Here is a 16,632-nt window from a genome sequence, read left to right as displayed (position 1 = left end):
TAACTGTGCTCAGAGCACGTGCAGCAACTGCTGTAACAGGCTAATGCAACTGAGATGAATAGTTTGTGTTCCTCTGTGGCATGAGGTGTGCGAGACTGCATGGGGAACCTGCTTCTCCTGCATCGTATTCTGACTCAGAGGTACAAAAGATATCCTGGCAGCAAAAGATGGGCTGCCTGCACCCCATTTTCAGGACAGGACGCTATACTTGAAACTCCTTACAGGCAAGGAAAGAAAGCATTTATACCTCTGTAATTCATCAAAACACAAGATCGAAGGAAAGCTATACAGTAAATAATGAAGAATTTTCTTTCTGTTTGCAAGCTGTCTGTAAGCAAAAGCCCCAATTAATTTAGAAGGTTCTGTTCCAGCGTATGGAACTGTCCACTGCTACCGCAAGCTGTTTCTTTCTGAAGCTGGACTGATGTTCTGACAAAAGATTTCTCTTCTTTGACTGGGCAATTCTTATAACAAAGCTTGTAGCATAAAAAGCCACATTTATGAAATAAAATGTTAACGTAAATGTTAACATAGTCCCTCAGTGTTGTTAAAAATCTGCTGATTCATAGCACTTCTAGGAAAATCCTTGCTCCATAGGCAATTCACACGTATTGAGAGCAACAGGAGGGCTGAACAAACAAGCGTGTCGCTGCAACCAAGTCAGGTGAATACTCCCTGTTACTTCGCTCTGTGTTTATTGTATTCTCTATGGTAAAACAATACCCATGTCGATGCCACCGTGTACAGAGAATAAAGAGGTCTAAAAACTGCAGACCTCCTCTGGTTCTGCTGTAGCTGCAGCCATTCGGCCCTGGAGAGCCAAATGCCCATAGTCATTGGTCATTTGTGATGCAAGTCCTCCCAGCTCTTCTGGGTTAGTAACCGACTTAGTCATCTGAAAAAAGAACACAAGCAAGAGAAAAAGAAAAATGACAGGCATGAGAATAATTGGTTAATACACTCCAGCTCAGAAGCTCACTCATTTGTTTGGCCACTCTGATGAAACAGGGTAAACCGCTTGCCATGTAAGAGACCTGCTCTCCAGTAAGAATTCCATGAGGAAACTCAAGCGAACATGCTTTATTAGAGTCACGGTAACCAGGCACTCACACGACATACTGAGTAATCGAGGAGCAGCAGTTAGAGCTGGTAATTCACTCTTTGACACAGCTGGGCAAGGGGCCAGGTACACAGTTACTCGGACTGGGGAGGGAAGCAGGTTTTGTGTGTCACAACCACCACATTTTGTCAAAGGTGAGTGAGCCCACATCAGTCTCAGCATGGCACGGGACCACGAAAATGGAAAAAAACTGAGGATCAATGCAAAACGTGTCTGAGATACGGGAAGAGGATCAAGAAGAAACAGGTAGGACTATGTGGAATGCCTCAATAGGACATCAGTATAAATAACTAAACCACTCTTCGGAAAAAGCCTACCTTTTAACAAAGATATTCTTCTGTCTCCAGTTTATATTAGTAAAAGCCATGGAATTCCATCCTTGGGGTAAAACTAGTTTTAGACAAATTTATACTGTTTGCCAATAAGCTGCAATTCTGTAGACAGCAGAATCAGCAACCTGCCCTGACTGCAACAGCAAGCCACTTTATAAAAAATTCTGCCTGTAGCATAAACAAATACTCCCCTCTTCACTCTTAAAAACAAACAAGTAATGGAAGTACTCTTCAAAAGGCAAACACATTATAGTAAGCACTATTGGGAAACGAGTTCAGAAAAATCTCGATTCAACAAGCATCCTTACTTCTTTTGTTAAACCCAGGTAAATCACAGAAATGCAAGAAAAGAACGAATTGGGATGTTGATCTGCACTCATTCGTAACTATTACAGGGGCCTGAAGAAATTGTCAGCATCTTACAGGCTAAATGAAACAATAAGTGTGAAAAGGTGACCCAAAGTCATCAATGAACACCAGATGGTATTTCAGTGACAGTTCAACAGACCGATAAAAAAAGTGCCTAGGTGAAATGTTATCTTTTTGGTTTTCACAGAAGAGGAGTCAAATAAAAAGGTTTTATGCACAAGAACCATAACACAATCCAGTTACTCTTCCTGCAAAGGGTGACCTCTACCATCACACCACCAAGACCCCAGAATTAAATGGACAAAAATCATGATTTTCTTGGCTCCATTAACCCTAAAGAGATAAGGTTATGGAAAATGACCATTATAAAGAGTTCCACAGCACTGTGAAAAAGTTATACTTAGTTCTAACCAAGCATCTTACCATTTCCTGTGCTGTTACAGCAATGGCTTTAGAATATTTCACCACAGTGGTCTGGTAATCAACAAACGTTCCCTTGGGATCTGGAGGCGTGCCTTCATCCAGCTGCAAGAGGGACAAACAGCAGAAATAGTAATGTGATAACCAATAGGATACTTCACACACAATCATAAAGCTCTACTATATATTAACTTTTATAATCTCCTCTCTCTTAAAACATGCCAGTGAAGATAGTGCACAAGGATGTATGGAGAAGCTCAGAAAATACTTCAGCTCACGTTAAGAGCATGGAAGATGCAGAGAATTGACAGTGCAGAGTTTCTGAGCACAAGGTCAACGTTTCACACAAGGTCAAACCACCTGTAGTTCTTGGCTAATGTAGAAAGGAACGTGCAACAGTTACAAAACTAAATGTTCCTGCAAGAAGATAATGTAAGATTCCTTTAGATGCTAAAGGCTTCAATCCTGCACATCTTTAACTATGCCATTTAGGAGACTACTGTGAAAGATAAGTAGGAAAAGGAAGCAAAAATAAAAGGCCAGTTGACCAAAGATGACAGTTAAGTATCGAATAAAAACATTTTGTAGTAATTCTCCTGACAGATACTGCGTAGGTTGTTAATGCAAGCACCACTGCCCACATCAGCTTGATTTCACAATCTGCAAAACCAAAGAATCTTGGGGCTTTCTGTCACAGCGTGTTCGCTATCAAGCATTGCTGAAGTGAATCGGCAGCAGGTCTTCAACCCCCCACAATGTGGATCAGCTTCCAAGTGCAAAATGAAGAGGGTCTGGATTTCCATGCTCACCTTGCTCATTGCCTCCGCTATGGAGTCGACCATCCCTCCAACCATGCCAACTTCGCTTGCAGCCTCATTTAAAGTAACCATGATGTCATCCACAGCCTCTTTCATCAGTTGAGCAGCCTCAGTGATGGCATCATGAGTATGGGATGCCTGAAATGGAGAAAATGAGAAAACGGAGATCAAAGAGCATTCTCTGCACAAATCAACACAGGAATCAAAAACAGAATTAATGAAGATAATGCAATAACAGCTCTGAAAATCCGCTTTGAGGTCAAAGATGAGAAGCTAAATCTAGCAGTAATGTTGACGGTACAAATCTTGCTTAGACAAGAAAACACATCAAATAGGAAACACTTAGAAAAGCAACAGGAACTTTTCTACCAAAAAAAAAATTATAAAAATGACTCCTATATAAGAGAAGCAACAAAGAAAAAGGAAGGGAAAAATAACACATTAGACAGTGAAACAGTCTGCTTCTGTAGCAAAATAAGATGATCAAAAAAGACACCTGTGGGCATAAAAACAAGAGCCTGCCGTATAGCGGAAGAGAACATTCTCATAATCATATAATATCGCTGAAAAAGACTGCAACGAAAAACATTCCTAAGGAATTATTTCATAATAATACTTTTCTAAAGCAGTAAATAAAAACAGATTCCAAATCACCCAAATCTTCTATTTTCAAATGAAAACCTACTTAAAAAACTATTTGAATATTCACGAAAAGCTCATAAAAGAAATATGAAAAGAAGCCCAACCCAAACGCTAGAACAAATACAACTTAAAAAACCCAAACCATACAAAAGGGAGTGATAACGAGCGAGGTATGCAAGCGCCCCTCAGAGAATGGGGCAGGAAGCACAGCAGAGAAATAGCCCTGCGTGTCGGTGTCTCTATAGAGGCACACAGAGCGAGCACAAACACGCTGTGCGATGCTGGCTCTCTGTGAGGGTGTGCAGAGTGCAGCTGAGAACAAACTGCTGCACCTTGGCAGCTGCAAATAGCACACAGAGCACGGGCAGGAAAAAGCGTTGTGCACTGGTGGATCTCTACAAAGGAGCGTGGCAGAGGAAAAAGTGTGGTGTGCTGGCAGCTCTGTACAGGGACACATGGAAGTGTGCCAGAGGAAAAAGTGCTGCGTGATGCTGGCTCCCTGTAGATGCACACGGAACGCGGCTGAGGAAAAGCAATGTCTGCCAGCAGCTTCCTATGAAGGTGCTTGGTTTGTGCCAGAAATCCGTGGGACTTTCCTTTTACAGCTTTTTTTGCTTTTTACAGAGGAAAAGAGTCGTGTGCACTGGCTGTATTATAGGTGCAGGAGACACAGAAAAGAGAAGTGTTGAGTGACACAGTAGAAATTGTCGTGCCCCTAGAGGAAGCAGTGTGCGCAGGCAGCCCTCAGCCAAAGGATCAGGAATTGTGCCATAAAACAATGGGAGCAGCCCCACGGGGAAGGTGCCACTGCAGCGGGTGTGATGTGCATACACAGCAGGAGCACATCCTCTAGTGCAGTTTTCGGATGGCATGGGGCAGTCTGTGACAGCCCCGGGGCCGAGCTGGCTGCCCACTGGGAGCAAGCACGAGGTGCAGGTCAGGCAATAATCCCTCAGTTACACACGGCAGCCCTACCTTGGGGTTTCCTCCCCCTTCTTTGGCAGCATACAGCATCTGTAAGGCAGATTCTGCCAGCGTCTTGCTCTGGTCCAAGACAGTCATCTGCTGCTGATGATCTAGTGTTTTGGATGCCACGCCAACTGCAGCTAAAACCAAAGGTTCGAAGTAACTTGCCAGCTGCGTTACCTAAGAAAACCAGAACAACCACAGAAAGCATTACCCCCATTTCTCAGTTGTAACTGAGAGGAATCATATTCCCTGTTTACCACTGGGCCGTGGGTGAGATCAAACAGCAAACTGTCCCAGCACTTCTGCGTTGTACAGTGTGCGATTCTGACTTCCCCTCACCTTCTAATTCCTTGTTAAGCCATGTGCCTCCACTCTTAGAGACACATGGTCCCTCAAGGTCAGGTGAAATGAATTTCAAAGCTCTCACAGAAGCCACAGACTACTTAGAAGCATCGCTAGCAGTACCTTGTGCCCAAGCTGAGCTGCCTCTCCCCGAGCTGCAGTAGCTATAGGATCAATGAGGTGGCCAATCTCCTGGACAACAGATGTCAGCTGCTCCTGTAAAGCCTGATATAGAGAAATTGTCAGTTACCATCACAGCTATTCCTTTATTGAGCGGTACCATTCCGTAACAATCACCCTCAGACCAAGCCATAGACTCAGAATACTGCTGAAATGACCCACTACATTAGGATGCAGAAATCCAGGCCGGTGGCTTTCCTCACTTTCTCGTTTTGTCTCCTTTGCCCTTTACCCCGTTTCAGCAACATTCATAGAATCAAAGGATCATTTGGTTGGAAAAGGCCTTTCCAGAAGTGATACACTTTGGCTGGGATGTGATTTAGCCTAGAAAAGACTACAGTAATAATACTCCTCTCCTCGCTGACAGATTGTGCTGAGCGCTCAGCTCCAAATCTTCAAACGGAAAGCAAATCAGGAGGATCAGGGAGGCCACTCAGCATTACTCTCTCTTCGTGTGCTATCTTACTTACCTCAACTGAGATATCATCCCTGGTGGCCAGGCTCTGACTGACGGCTGCAAGGGAGGCCTGCTCAATGTCTCTGATGCATCTGTTGATCCCATCAATGGAGAAATCACATTCTCGCTGACCCGGGGCCTTGTCCCTGAAAGACGGAGAGTAAGTCGAGGCAGGTGGGAAGGAGGCAGGCTCTTTCATGAGTGCCCACAGGATTACTTCATTAGCTGACAACACATAAAGCACATGGGAAGAGAGCAACAAAGACAAAAGCTGGCTTTGTTTTACCTATGGGATTTGGATGCATGTACAGAGTACTCCACACACTTTTGTACACACATATTGCTCCTCTCATTGAGCAGACAGAAAACAATTATTGCCTCGGGAGAGAAGTGCAAATTCCACCTCCTTGGGAGGGCCAGACTGGCCCAATAACGAACATCAACACGTAAATGCAACAGACACCAGGAAAAATACTCCCGGTTCCGTAGAGTGCAACTGACTGACCCAGAAAACAATTCCTTAGGCATTAGGTGTTACATTCAGTCCAAGTTATCTTTTAATGAAGGTTACCATCCAAGTGCTTTGTGCTGATGCGCAGTTTCCTACTTCAGTACAATCATCATCACAGACCAAGAAAACTGTAATCCCTACCTCGGCTCACTGTTTTCATACCATTTTGATTTAATCCATATTAAGAGGTTAAGTATAGAACTATAAATTTTTTATTAAGAACAAGACAGACAGGCTTACTCCAAAAAATAAAGAATATTCACTTCTTGACATAGCATTCCTGCAACTAAACTGAGACGACTATAGTAAAGAATGGACAGCAAAGGTAATTTATATACTGTCTGCCCTGCCTTAAGAAGGTGCTGTTTTCCACACAATATATGTTGGTACATGACCTGGATGGAGGTAATAGTAGCTACTTTTTTTTTTTGATTTTACAGTGGGTTTATGTTACATTTACCTTAAGCTGAATTGGAGATGGAACAAGGGAAGGAGAACAGGATACAAAGGATAACACTATGCTGCAGAGTGCTGCAGTCATTAATTATGATTAAACATCCAGCGTAACCGAGGAGATATCGTGCATCACAGAATGAATAATTTCCATTAGTGAACAATACCACAGTGCTAATGGCTATATGGTATTATTCTTTATGAATGGCTGCTCAATTATTATGGCTTAAATGTGGACACAAGACATACCTGATTGAGGTGATCAGACTCTTGATAGAATCTGAAACTGTATGAGAATGCCCAGCTAGCACAGACCATGTAGGAGGGTCTTTTGGATTGATAGCCAGAGAACGAGCAGTTTTGATCAATAAAGACGAACTCTCCAACATTGTTTTAGCAGAAACTAGAATTGGTTCCTGTGCTCGCGATCCCTGTGGTCAAAAAGGTACAAGAACACAAAGAACATTTAAATAATTAATTGAGTTCGTCCACACTTTCTGCTCCTAAAAACGTGCTTGATTAACAGCTTGTTATATTCATGGATATTCAATACAGACATAGTACTAAAAACACAGTCCAACTGTTTTCTCTGTAAGATATTGAGAAATGTTTTTCAAGTTTAGAAAGGGACCACCCAGCTGAGAAACTAGAGAGAACAATGACACTTGTCTAACCGTAAGCTATAAAGATATCATTGAAAACAAACTTTATTTGTCACAAATCTTGCAATATCCAACAAAGCATCCTCTTTTACCAAGAATCAACTGGACTAGAAAACTCTTAACTGGGTCATAATCTGTGTATCTATTTTAATCTGGTAAAACCAGGCTCCACAGGCCTGGTGGACAGGCTTAGATTTCAGTTACAGCCCCGCAACTTTAAGACTGCAACAGGTACAGCATCATCTGATATTGCCAGAGGGAACAGAGGCTGTCAAAATCAGGAAGGAGCAGCTGGAGAGTCAGTTAACTGCACATGACCTCTACTTTGAAGCTTTTGTGACGCTTAAAGGATTTATGCTGTTATTTTTTCCTCTGAAAAAAACCCTCTATTAGTTACTTCAAATACTACTCTGTTGTAGTTACAGGGGTTGAAGTTGGAAGAACTCAGAGTGAAAAGATACAGAAGGCCCCAGAAAGTTATTCTTCCCAGAAAACCTGCTTCTTGTCATCATGACTGCATCATTTTTGGAAGGGAAAATAGCCAGTGACGTCCCTTGAATTCTTTTGAGAACTAATTAGGTCCCATTTTTTAAAGCTGCTCTTGAGGGAGAAAGGAATATTTATTATTTTATCATATGGAATAATCTAGCTAAAAGACACGAGTCACCTTCAGTCTATCACTTTGCTAACAGGAGAATGGCAGCATTTAACATAACCTAATTATTTTTTACCCTACTTGCGCAAAATTCAAGGTCAGAGGTTAAGTGAAAGACAGCAGAATGCTCTCTGAACTGCTAGGAACACAGAGAGACATTTCAGGTCAGGTCTTTACATTCACTTCCTCTCTCCTGACACATGATTTATTCAACATTTCCAGCTATTTGAGAGTGGAAGTGCAACATCCTGCCTTACCTCAGTGCTGATTTGCGCTGGTATGCTGACAAATTCTGGATTTGAAGCAAATGCTGTCAGATTTTCCACAGCCTCTATCAAAGGTGCAGTAGCAATTCTACACTTGTTGCGGTTCTCTTCAGAAAAGTCACCATCCAGGGCCTGGAAATTAAATCACGATTGAGTTCTGTCTGGGTTTCTTCACAAAACTCAAAGAAAATGGTTAAATTCTTCATAGTTTTGAAGCGGTTTGTGCTTATGACACGTGAAAGTTCCTCCACAAATAAGGCTGATGCAAAGAACATGATCCTTCAAGCATGTGTTTCTCTACTTAGCTGGTAATTGACCCTAAGCTTCAAGCTGCTGCTTTGCTTCACAAGACTGAAATAAGGTTTTCCATCATTGCACTCTGATGACTTTCATAAATTATGTCTCAGCACCTCATGTTCCAAAGGGTGGAAGTGGCTAACAAGGGGGTTCTTCCCTATAGGCTGATCTTTTAAAAGATTTTTTTTTTATGCAAACCAATAACTTACTGCTTTCTTTTTCACAAGAGTCAACTGATCTCTGATCTCTTTCATAGTCCATAGGAAAGATTTCAATATGGAGGATCTTCGATGCAACATGATAGGACCTTCCAGTCCTACATGCAAAATTATTTTAAAAGAATTACAGTGGCAAACGAGCTAATGGCTTCCATCAGGAGTCTTCTATGGCTTAACAAGTATTATTTCTGCTTGCATGAGGAAAAGCTACCTCCTGACAAATTGCAGGCAGGTATCTGGAAATTAAATGATTTCTATTAACAGAAGACTACTGAACAGCAGCAACATAAACACCTTCTCTTTGGTCCTCAGTGCTATTTGCTTCTTTATTTTTCTCTTACAAATATGGCAAAGCTGTCAGAAATACCTCCCAAAACCCCTGGATATTGAGCGATGTAACACCATTACATCATGAGGAACGGCTGAGAGAGCTGGGGTTGTGTAGCCTTGAAAACAGGAGGCTGAGGGGAGACCTCATTGCTCTCTCCAACTCCCTGAAAGGAGGTTGTAGAGAGGAGGGTGCTGGCCTCTTCTCCCAAGTGACGGGGGACAGGACAAGAGGGAATGGCCTCAAGCTCCGCCAGGAGAGATTTAGGCTGGACATTAGGAAAAAATTCTTCACTGAAAGGGTCACTGGGCACTGGCAGAGGCTGCCCAGGGAGGGGGTTGAGTCACCTTCCCTGGAGGGGTTTAAGGCACGGGTGGACGAGGTGCTAAGGGACATGGGTTAGTGTTTGATAGGAATGGTTGGACTCGATGATCCGGTGGGTCTCTTCCAACCTGGTTATTCTATGATTGTATGATTAAAAAACTTCACCTTCACTTGTTTGCAAATAAATCTCCTGGTGCGAGCTAATCAAGTACATCAACAGAGACACCTCGTACAGAATGCGCCAGCTGCCTCTCCTAATGCTAAGAGCACCCAGTTCTTTCCACCTCACTACAACACAGTTAGACCACTGTGTTTTCCAGTTCAGGTCTTCAAAACTGTAATTAATAATTTCTTAAACCATACAGATAGCAGAAGGTAAAAATACCTTTCTAATTGTTCTGATACTCTCTCAACAGGAAAAAAATAAAAAAAATAAAACCATAAATGAAGAAGGAAGCACGATGAAGCAGCATTTGTACCTTGATAGTTTTAACCAGGTTAGCAGTGCTGTTTGCAACTTCCTTGGCAGACTGCACGAAGTGTCTCTTGGCAACAGGATTCGCTGTCTTCGATGAAGCGATGCGACAAGCGTTGCACAAAGCAGAAGTGTGTTTGGCCACAATTGTGGCAGCTGATAAAACCTGCAGAAACAAACGGCACAAAACAAGCAGACTGTCAGAGGAGTGTGACAGCTACCATGCTCTAGCTCTACAAAGTCGCAGTGCAAAGCCATACAGCAGTTTCAAACCAAAATTCCTTTGCTTGGTCACAAATAAAGTGAAGTCACGAGTCCTAAAACCAACAGTCTGAGCGCAATCCTCCGGAACTACCTGTGATGGGCTGCTTGCTGGGTCTACCAAATTCTGGCAAGCCATCTGGATTGCTTGATTTGCTCTGGCAAATTGAATCGGGTCAACGAGACCCTGCTGACCAGCTTGACTGTTTGGATCCGAGATGCCAACCAGGTAAGCAGCCTAGAAATGAAGAAAGGAAGAAACAATGCTAAATCTGTCTGCCATATGGCATAGCACACGGTGGTCAGAGATTATCTAGAAATCAAACTCATCCCAAATGCATTAGTGCCGAGTGTAGGACCCAACCGGTCTGCAGCTGCTGATCTCGCTGCAGCTCCAGATGTCTGGCAGCCAAACTTGCTACCTTTCTCAATTAAAGAAAAGTTTCGTGCCGCTCAACAAGGAGGAATTGCCTGAGCTGTCAAAATTATATTTGAAGATTTCTTGATGAATTTCCATTACAGGTACATTTATCTATCACTTGATAAGCCAGTAAGGCAACGCATGGCTAGATGTGGAAGAGATTGTCTGTGCTGAGACATTCCACATTTGGGGAAGATCCCTCACACCCAAATCCTTGACTGAAGAGGCTCTACCAGCTCTCAAGAGTTCAGGTTACCCAGTTATCAGATCAGGGAAAACACAGTGTTCAGCTGCAGTCTCTAACTGTTGTAGAAACTTAAGAATGTAGGCTATTCTGAACAGCTACAACAGGTTGCTTACTATTTGAAATATCTGAAATTTAGCAGTGCTCCTTATGAAATTTTACAAACTAAATCAAACTTGATCCTTTAATTCATTTTAACTGTAGCTGGGTTTTGGGCACTTCTCTATGATGCAACAGTTCAGAGCTTGATCTGCAAAAGTGAATTTCACATGACTCAGTTTTGTCATTTGCTTTATCTTCAGAAAAGTTGCCTTATGGATGTTATTTCCCTTCCTTAAAAAATATGCATGTTATTGAACTCTGCTGCTTCTGCAATGGACAGCAGTGTAGGCTGTGTCTGTACAGAGCACGCTGCATAGTACAAGGTCATCATTTGTCCGGTCACAAGGAAGTGAACCTCAGATTTAAACATCCACAACATGAGCTTTCAAAAACATTAAAAACATATACTTACTCTATGGACTTCTGTAGCTTACCTGAGCTGCTGCCTCTGTGAGGCCACAAAGTGCCTTAGATGCAACCCCAACACATTCTCCAAAGACTAAAAGATCTCCAGTTTTTGCATTCTGGGAAATGCCTGCCATCGATTCTCCAAGAACCTCAGAAATTAAAAAACAAAGTTATCTTCCCACTATGCTTCCCTACCACTCAAAGGCCAGCGATTTCTGGTCTTGATTCAACTCTGACCCACCAACCTCTTTGACTTTGCTTCCAAATAATATTCAAAATAAGGTTTGACTGCAGTACAACATTAGATGCAAGATGATATGAACATCCATTAAGCACTTACTTCTCCTTTTGAAGACAATTCTGACACATCAAATAATAAGGACACGAAAAGCAAAGCTTCCAAGAGAGATGCATAGCACGGCGTGAGCAAAAATAACATAAGGGATTTCACACAGATTTCCTGATGTGCCAGATTATCTGGACTGCTCATATATTTCTCTAAGTTGTTTTGCATAATGATATCTCAGTGGCAAGCCTCCCATTTATGCTTTGGCCCATTCTAACACAGCTGGAGTGAAAATATATCACACAAGTACGATGTCCTGTCTAATACGGAAGACAGGAAGAGAGAGGGGAAACATTAATAGCACTGCATGCTAGTCACTTAATTAAAAACTTCTCACCAAGATAACAGACCTTCTAAGGGACCAAAACCTGAAATAGTCTCTAAAAGACCTCTCTTGGCTTGAGTTTATCAAGGAATGCAGCATACATTTTAGCTATAAATACTGTGCTATGTTTCCCACATGTGTGTTTTGCATGTGGAAACTTCCGATAATCAAAATGCACTTTACAACTGGCACATAGATGGGAAAATGAAATTACCTTGGAGTTTTCCATTACGCCTTCAATACAATCAAAATATGAGAGATCGCTCACAGGTTCATTGGGGTTATCCAGCATTCCTTTAACTGTCTGAAATAATGAAAGATACTCTGATTACTGACAGAGCCAGAAATACCGAGATGAGAAGAACGCAGACAATCACAACTATCCTGCTTATACCAGAGTTATCTTACAACTTTGTCCCTGGCAAGCAAACAAAACTACACACTTGCTGAGCCAATGTGTACACATTAAATCTGTTTTTTTCCTTAGTTGCCCACAGTCTAATACATGTTTTCAGTACTATTTTAAATGTCATATATAGCATTACAAGGGTGATAGAAAAAAGAGCTACCATTTATTGAGTACTGTCTAAGAGACACAAAGGGCTACCAAACTAAGTGCAAGTCAGCCACCTGCCTACCTCCTGCTGCTGTCAACAGTTTCCACCAACATCGCTCCCTCTACCAGAAAACTACACATACTAGTTGGTTTTAATTACTTTTTCCAAGATTATTCTGATTCATGGAAATAACAAAGCAAGAGTCAGTCACACATCCATTGAGAAGAATCAGTGCATTTAGACAACCAAACTTGTAAAAAGGTGTAAAATGCTGCAGACTAACTCTCTCGTACGTAAAAAGTCTGCTATGTTTTTCCAAGTTTGGAGGAACATGATTTTCTGCCAAATATCAGGCAGGAATACTTCTAATCTTTCTGTTTGAAAGGGAAGTCAGTCAGTATAGAAAGATACTAATGTCTGTATGTGACGTTTGCCTTCCACCTGAAGGGAATCTAGGCACAGTTTTAAACCCTTAAACTTTTCTCATAACTGAACTCCTAAGATACACCTACAATATTTTCAACAGTTCAGCTATTACTTTTTAAAAGCTACAGTCTAACTAAAGCCTTACAGCAATTAAACTGTGAGAACAAGGTGATGCGAGGAAGAAGTCAGAGCTAGAAAACAGTTTCCAGTTGCCTCTCGTCTTTCTCAGTTCTCACAGACATTGCAGCAAGTCTTCAATTGTTGTGTGCCCTCTTAAAATGACGTTCCTGCAGTACTTGCACTGCTATGGAGACAGAAGCCCTTGGAACATAAGGAAAGAGAACAGCAAAACAGTACAGCTTCCCACTGAAATATTTGCTATAACACCTGCGTTAACCCTTTCAACTGAAATTCTGAGCAAGCGTAGCTATCTCATCAGAGGTCAGACAATAAGGTCCTCTCTAAACACAGGTTTCCAGTCTCCAGGGAAGATGGCAGAGCATACTTAGAGTCTATCAAATCACAGATGACTCACACTCTTCCTATAAAATCAATACTTTTTAGTACTTTTAAGAAGCCTTGTGGAGACTGGAAACAGTAGGTGATGAATTGGGGAAATGAAGGGAAAAGATAAGAACTTAATAATTGTAAAGAGAGACTGAAAGTGAATTGTAAGTTCTGACTACTGAGAATGCTTTTCCCATAATTTGATATGTTCCTTAGGTCACTTTGATAGAATAGAATCACACATTCATTTAGGTTGTAAAAGACCTTTAAGATCATTGACTCCAACCCTTAATCTAACACTGCTCAGCCTATACCCTCAGCCTCCTCTTCTCCGGACTAAATAGCCCTGGCTCCTTCAGCTGCTCCACACAGGACTTAGGAAGAACGGTTCTCCAGACCCTCCCCCAGCTTTTGTGCCCTTCTCCGGACACACTCTGCAGAAACTTCCTTCCCTTAACCAGATCAACAGTCCCACACAACTTGGTGCTGTCTGCAAACTCACTGAGGGTGCACTTGACCCCCTTGTCCAGATGATCCATAAAGATATTAAACAGAGCTGGCCCCTACACTGAGCCCTGGGGAACATCACTTGTGACTGACCACCAACAGGATTTAACTCCATCCACCACAACTCTTCGGGCTTGGCTACCCAGCTACTCTTTTACCAAGTGAAGAGTACCGAAGGTACCAGTTTCCAGTGTCGTTTCAGGGCTGTATGGTTTTGCCTCAGTTTCTATTTTCTCAGAAATGAATCAGATTTCTTACACCCAGGCTTTTCTCGCTACTGTCCCTCTCAGGCAATTGTTTCCTGATATTCAAGATGCTACAGATGTTCCTCCTGCCCTTCCAGGGCTCTGCAATCCACACAAGCCATGATTTTGGAACAGAATCCTCTGCAATGGCTTCTTAAGGCTGTTCTACCCTACATTTCTCCCCTAAGCTCTCAGTTTTCTGCGAATTAGCAGGGAATTCTGACCTTTCATTTCCCTGCTATTTTGGAGATCCCCCCTCCTAAGTCTTTCAGGAAGCCCTGAGAAACAGCATTTCATTCCCCTGCCTGCTCTGCCCCTCCATTCCGCAGTGATTTCTGGCAGCCGTTACATTACACCTCAGTTTCCATTTGGCTCCTTCCATTATTTGTACTCGCTGCCACTCGCTTTAACTTCTAAGCTCAAGAAGCTAAGAATTCAGAAACACAAAGCAGCTCCTAGGCAAACTCCTGGCAATATTTTGGGAGGAGGACAGTGGGCTTGCATATTAAAAAAGCTTACAATATCCTGGAATGCGCTCCAGCGATCTTTGTATCCTTTAGATACCAAGTGGTAGAAACAAAAAGCTAGAAGGTGTTTTATCTTCGCTACACAGGCCAATCCTCCCTGATGTTCTGACCTTTACACCAAACAAACATTTAGTTTAATTAAAATGATGCCATTTCCTACTATTACAAACAGCTGTGTCTGTGATCAGTGCACAGCCTTAGACTGACCTGCTACCCATTTAGCCAGCCAAACATTTCACTCATGAATGAGAACATACCTTACAACGACCTGTACTTACACACTCGTCCTATCAGCTTGGCTGTGACAAAGCAGATACAAGTCATCAAAAATCTACACTAAGAAATGGCAGGGAGTGACAGAGTAAAAGATGATAAACGTCACCCTAAAGTGTGATATCAAATCAATAACAACGTTCTATGAGCAGAAAAATACTGCTGCTCCCTCCAGTGTACTGCTGGGAGTGGGAACATTCATCTGGTCACGATTCTTCCTTAATTCAGAGTAAGTATGAATAATAAGGACTAAATTGCACCTTTTGAGGGGTAAGGAATAGGTGATGGGGACAGGGCAGCAAGTTTTATTCTGGCCAAAACTACAGAATGTTCACAGAGGTTCTACGCTTACCTCACATGCACTTAAAACTTCTGCCACAGATATTAAGCGAGAAGACAGTGAGAGCAGCTAATCAAACAAAGAAAACAAAGGAAACAAACATTTGGGGCCCATTTTTATTCATATCAATTTCTGAAATGCAGTAATACCTCCAGTTCTCTGAGTGCATTATCACATTCCTTCTGCCCGGGAGCTTGCTGGGTACACAGCGTGATGAGCTGGTTTATACTCTCAGTCACAGCTCTGGGGAGAATAGAAGGAAAAAAGGTATATTTTAAAGTTAAACTATTCTTCTTATTAAACCTTTGTTTCATTAACTGTACACTGCATAAAGGTTTAGAATTTTGATGGTTTATTACAGTTTTTCTTCTCAGTATTTGGGGATTAACTGTATGTTAAACAGTTCACCCACAGACTCTTCTTCAGCAAGCTTCACAGGAGTAAAAACACTCAACTAAAGCATTTGACAGCAATCCACACCTGAAAATCTATCCCTTCAGTGTGAACAATTGAGAAGTTAGTCCAGAAGGAAGAGAAGCTTCATTTCACAGCAACAAGCGCACTGGGTGTCTGTGGCACGTGTTGGCTGCAGCCGTGAGAGGAGGCCAGGGAGTGCCTCATGCCAGACACAGCTGCTCCCACACAGGTCCACCAGCTCCCACACAGCTCCACCAGATCCAGCGCAGGACACAGCTAAGCCCAGCAGCCAAGCCAGGGCACCTCTGGGAGCACATGGGTAAGAAAGGGCAAACCACCACCCGGCAGCAGCCCGAGGTCAATCCACTACACTAACACAATAACATGACTTCATTGCTAAAAGGTATTTCAGCACTTCTCCAGGTCTAATATTTACTGAATAATTTCTCAACTAGCATCCTAGAAGCCTTAAAACACACAGAAATAAATGGCCAGCATGTTGAAAATTTTTTGAACGTAAAGCTGTATCATATACCCTTTGCTAGCGAAGTATTACATCTTCTCTGACACGCTGTACTACACACACACCCATCTAATCCTGCTGTGTATTTCTAGAGTCTGGTATTAAGTTAGCTTTTTTCCTCTTTAACTAAACGTTGATATTCTCTGAGACAACGTGCATCAGCTTCCTTATGTTTAAATCCACCAAGAATAAGATTCTTGAGCATTACGTGTCCATATGAGTTCATAGGTGCTCAAGTACAGGCTGAATCTGACATCCAATATAGTCACTGTTTGTGTTCTTGTTGAATGCTTTGATAGTAAACAAAATTGATTTTAACTACATTGACTTCAGACTAACCACTAACCACCCAGGAAGCTTCTAGA

At 42.2% G+C, this 16,632-nt stretch overlaps 1 protein-coding gene across 2 annotated transcripts in view; it reads right to left on the bottom strand.

Moving 5' to 3' along the window:
* The window catches only part of TLN2 (talin 2), a 94,198-nt gene that overhangs the window by 28,699 nt on the left and 48,867 nt on the right, over positions 1-16,632 (bottom strand). For both annotated transcript variants that reach the window (XR_011338314.1, XM_069867073.1), the window contains exons 31-43: positions 15,477-15,570; positions 12,160-12,249; positions 11,301-11,423; positions 10,194-10,337; positions 9,843-10,004; positions 8,188-8,328; positions 6,863-7,044; positions 5,663-5,795; positions 5,136-5,237; positions 4,677-4,847; positions 3,051-3,197; positions 2,245-2,346; positions 776-895 (exon numbers count right to left, since the gene is read on the bottom strand). Coding sequence is in view for 1 of the 2 variants with exons in the window: in XM_069867073.1 (XP_069723174.1) it covers positions 776-895; positions 2,245-2,346; positions 3,051-3,197; positions 4,677-4,847; positions 5,136-5,237; positions 5,663-5,795; positions 6,863-7,044; positions 8,188-8,328; positions 9,843-10,004; positions 10,194-10,337; positions 11,301-11,423; positions 12,160-12,249; positions 15,477-15,570 (1,711 nt within the window). In the remaining variant the exon portion in view is untranslated. The remainder of the gene's footprint in view (positions 1-775; positions 896-2,244; positions 2,347-3,050; positions 3,198-4,676; positions 4,848-5,135; positions 5,238-5,662; positions 5,796-6,862; positions 7,045-8,187; positions 8,329-9,842; positions 10,005-10,193; positions 10,338-11,300; positions 11,424-12,159; positions 12,250-15,476; positions 15,571-16,632) is intronic.

This window comes from Phaenicophaeus curvirostris, chromosome 12, assembly GCF_032191515.1.
Source record: "Phaenicophaeus curvirostris isolate KB17595 chromosome 12, BPBGC_Pcur_1.0, whole genome shotgun sequence".
In the NCBI taxonomy this organism is placed as follows: Eukaryota; Metazoa; Chordata; class Aves; order Cuculiformes; family Cuculidae; genus Phaenicophaeus; species Phaenicophaeus curvirostris.
This window is presented reverse-complemented; position numbering and strand designations above follow the sequence as displayed.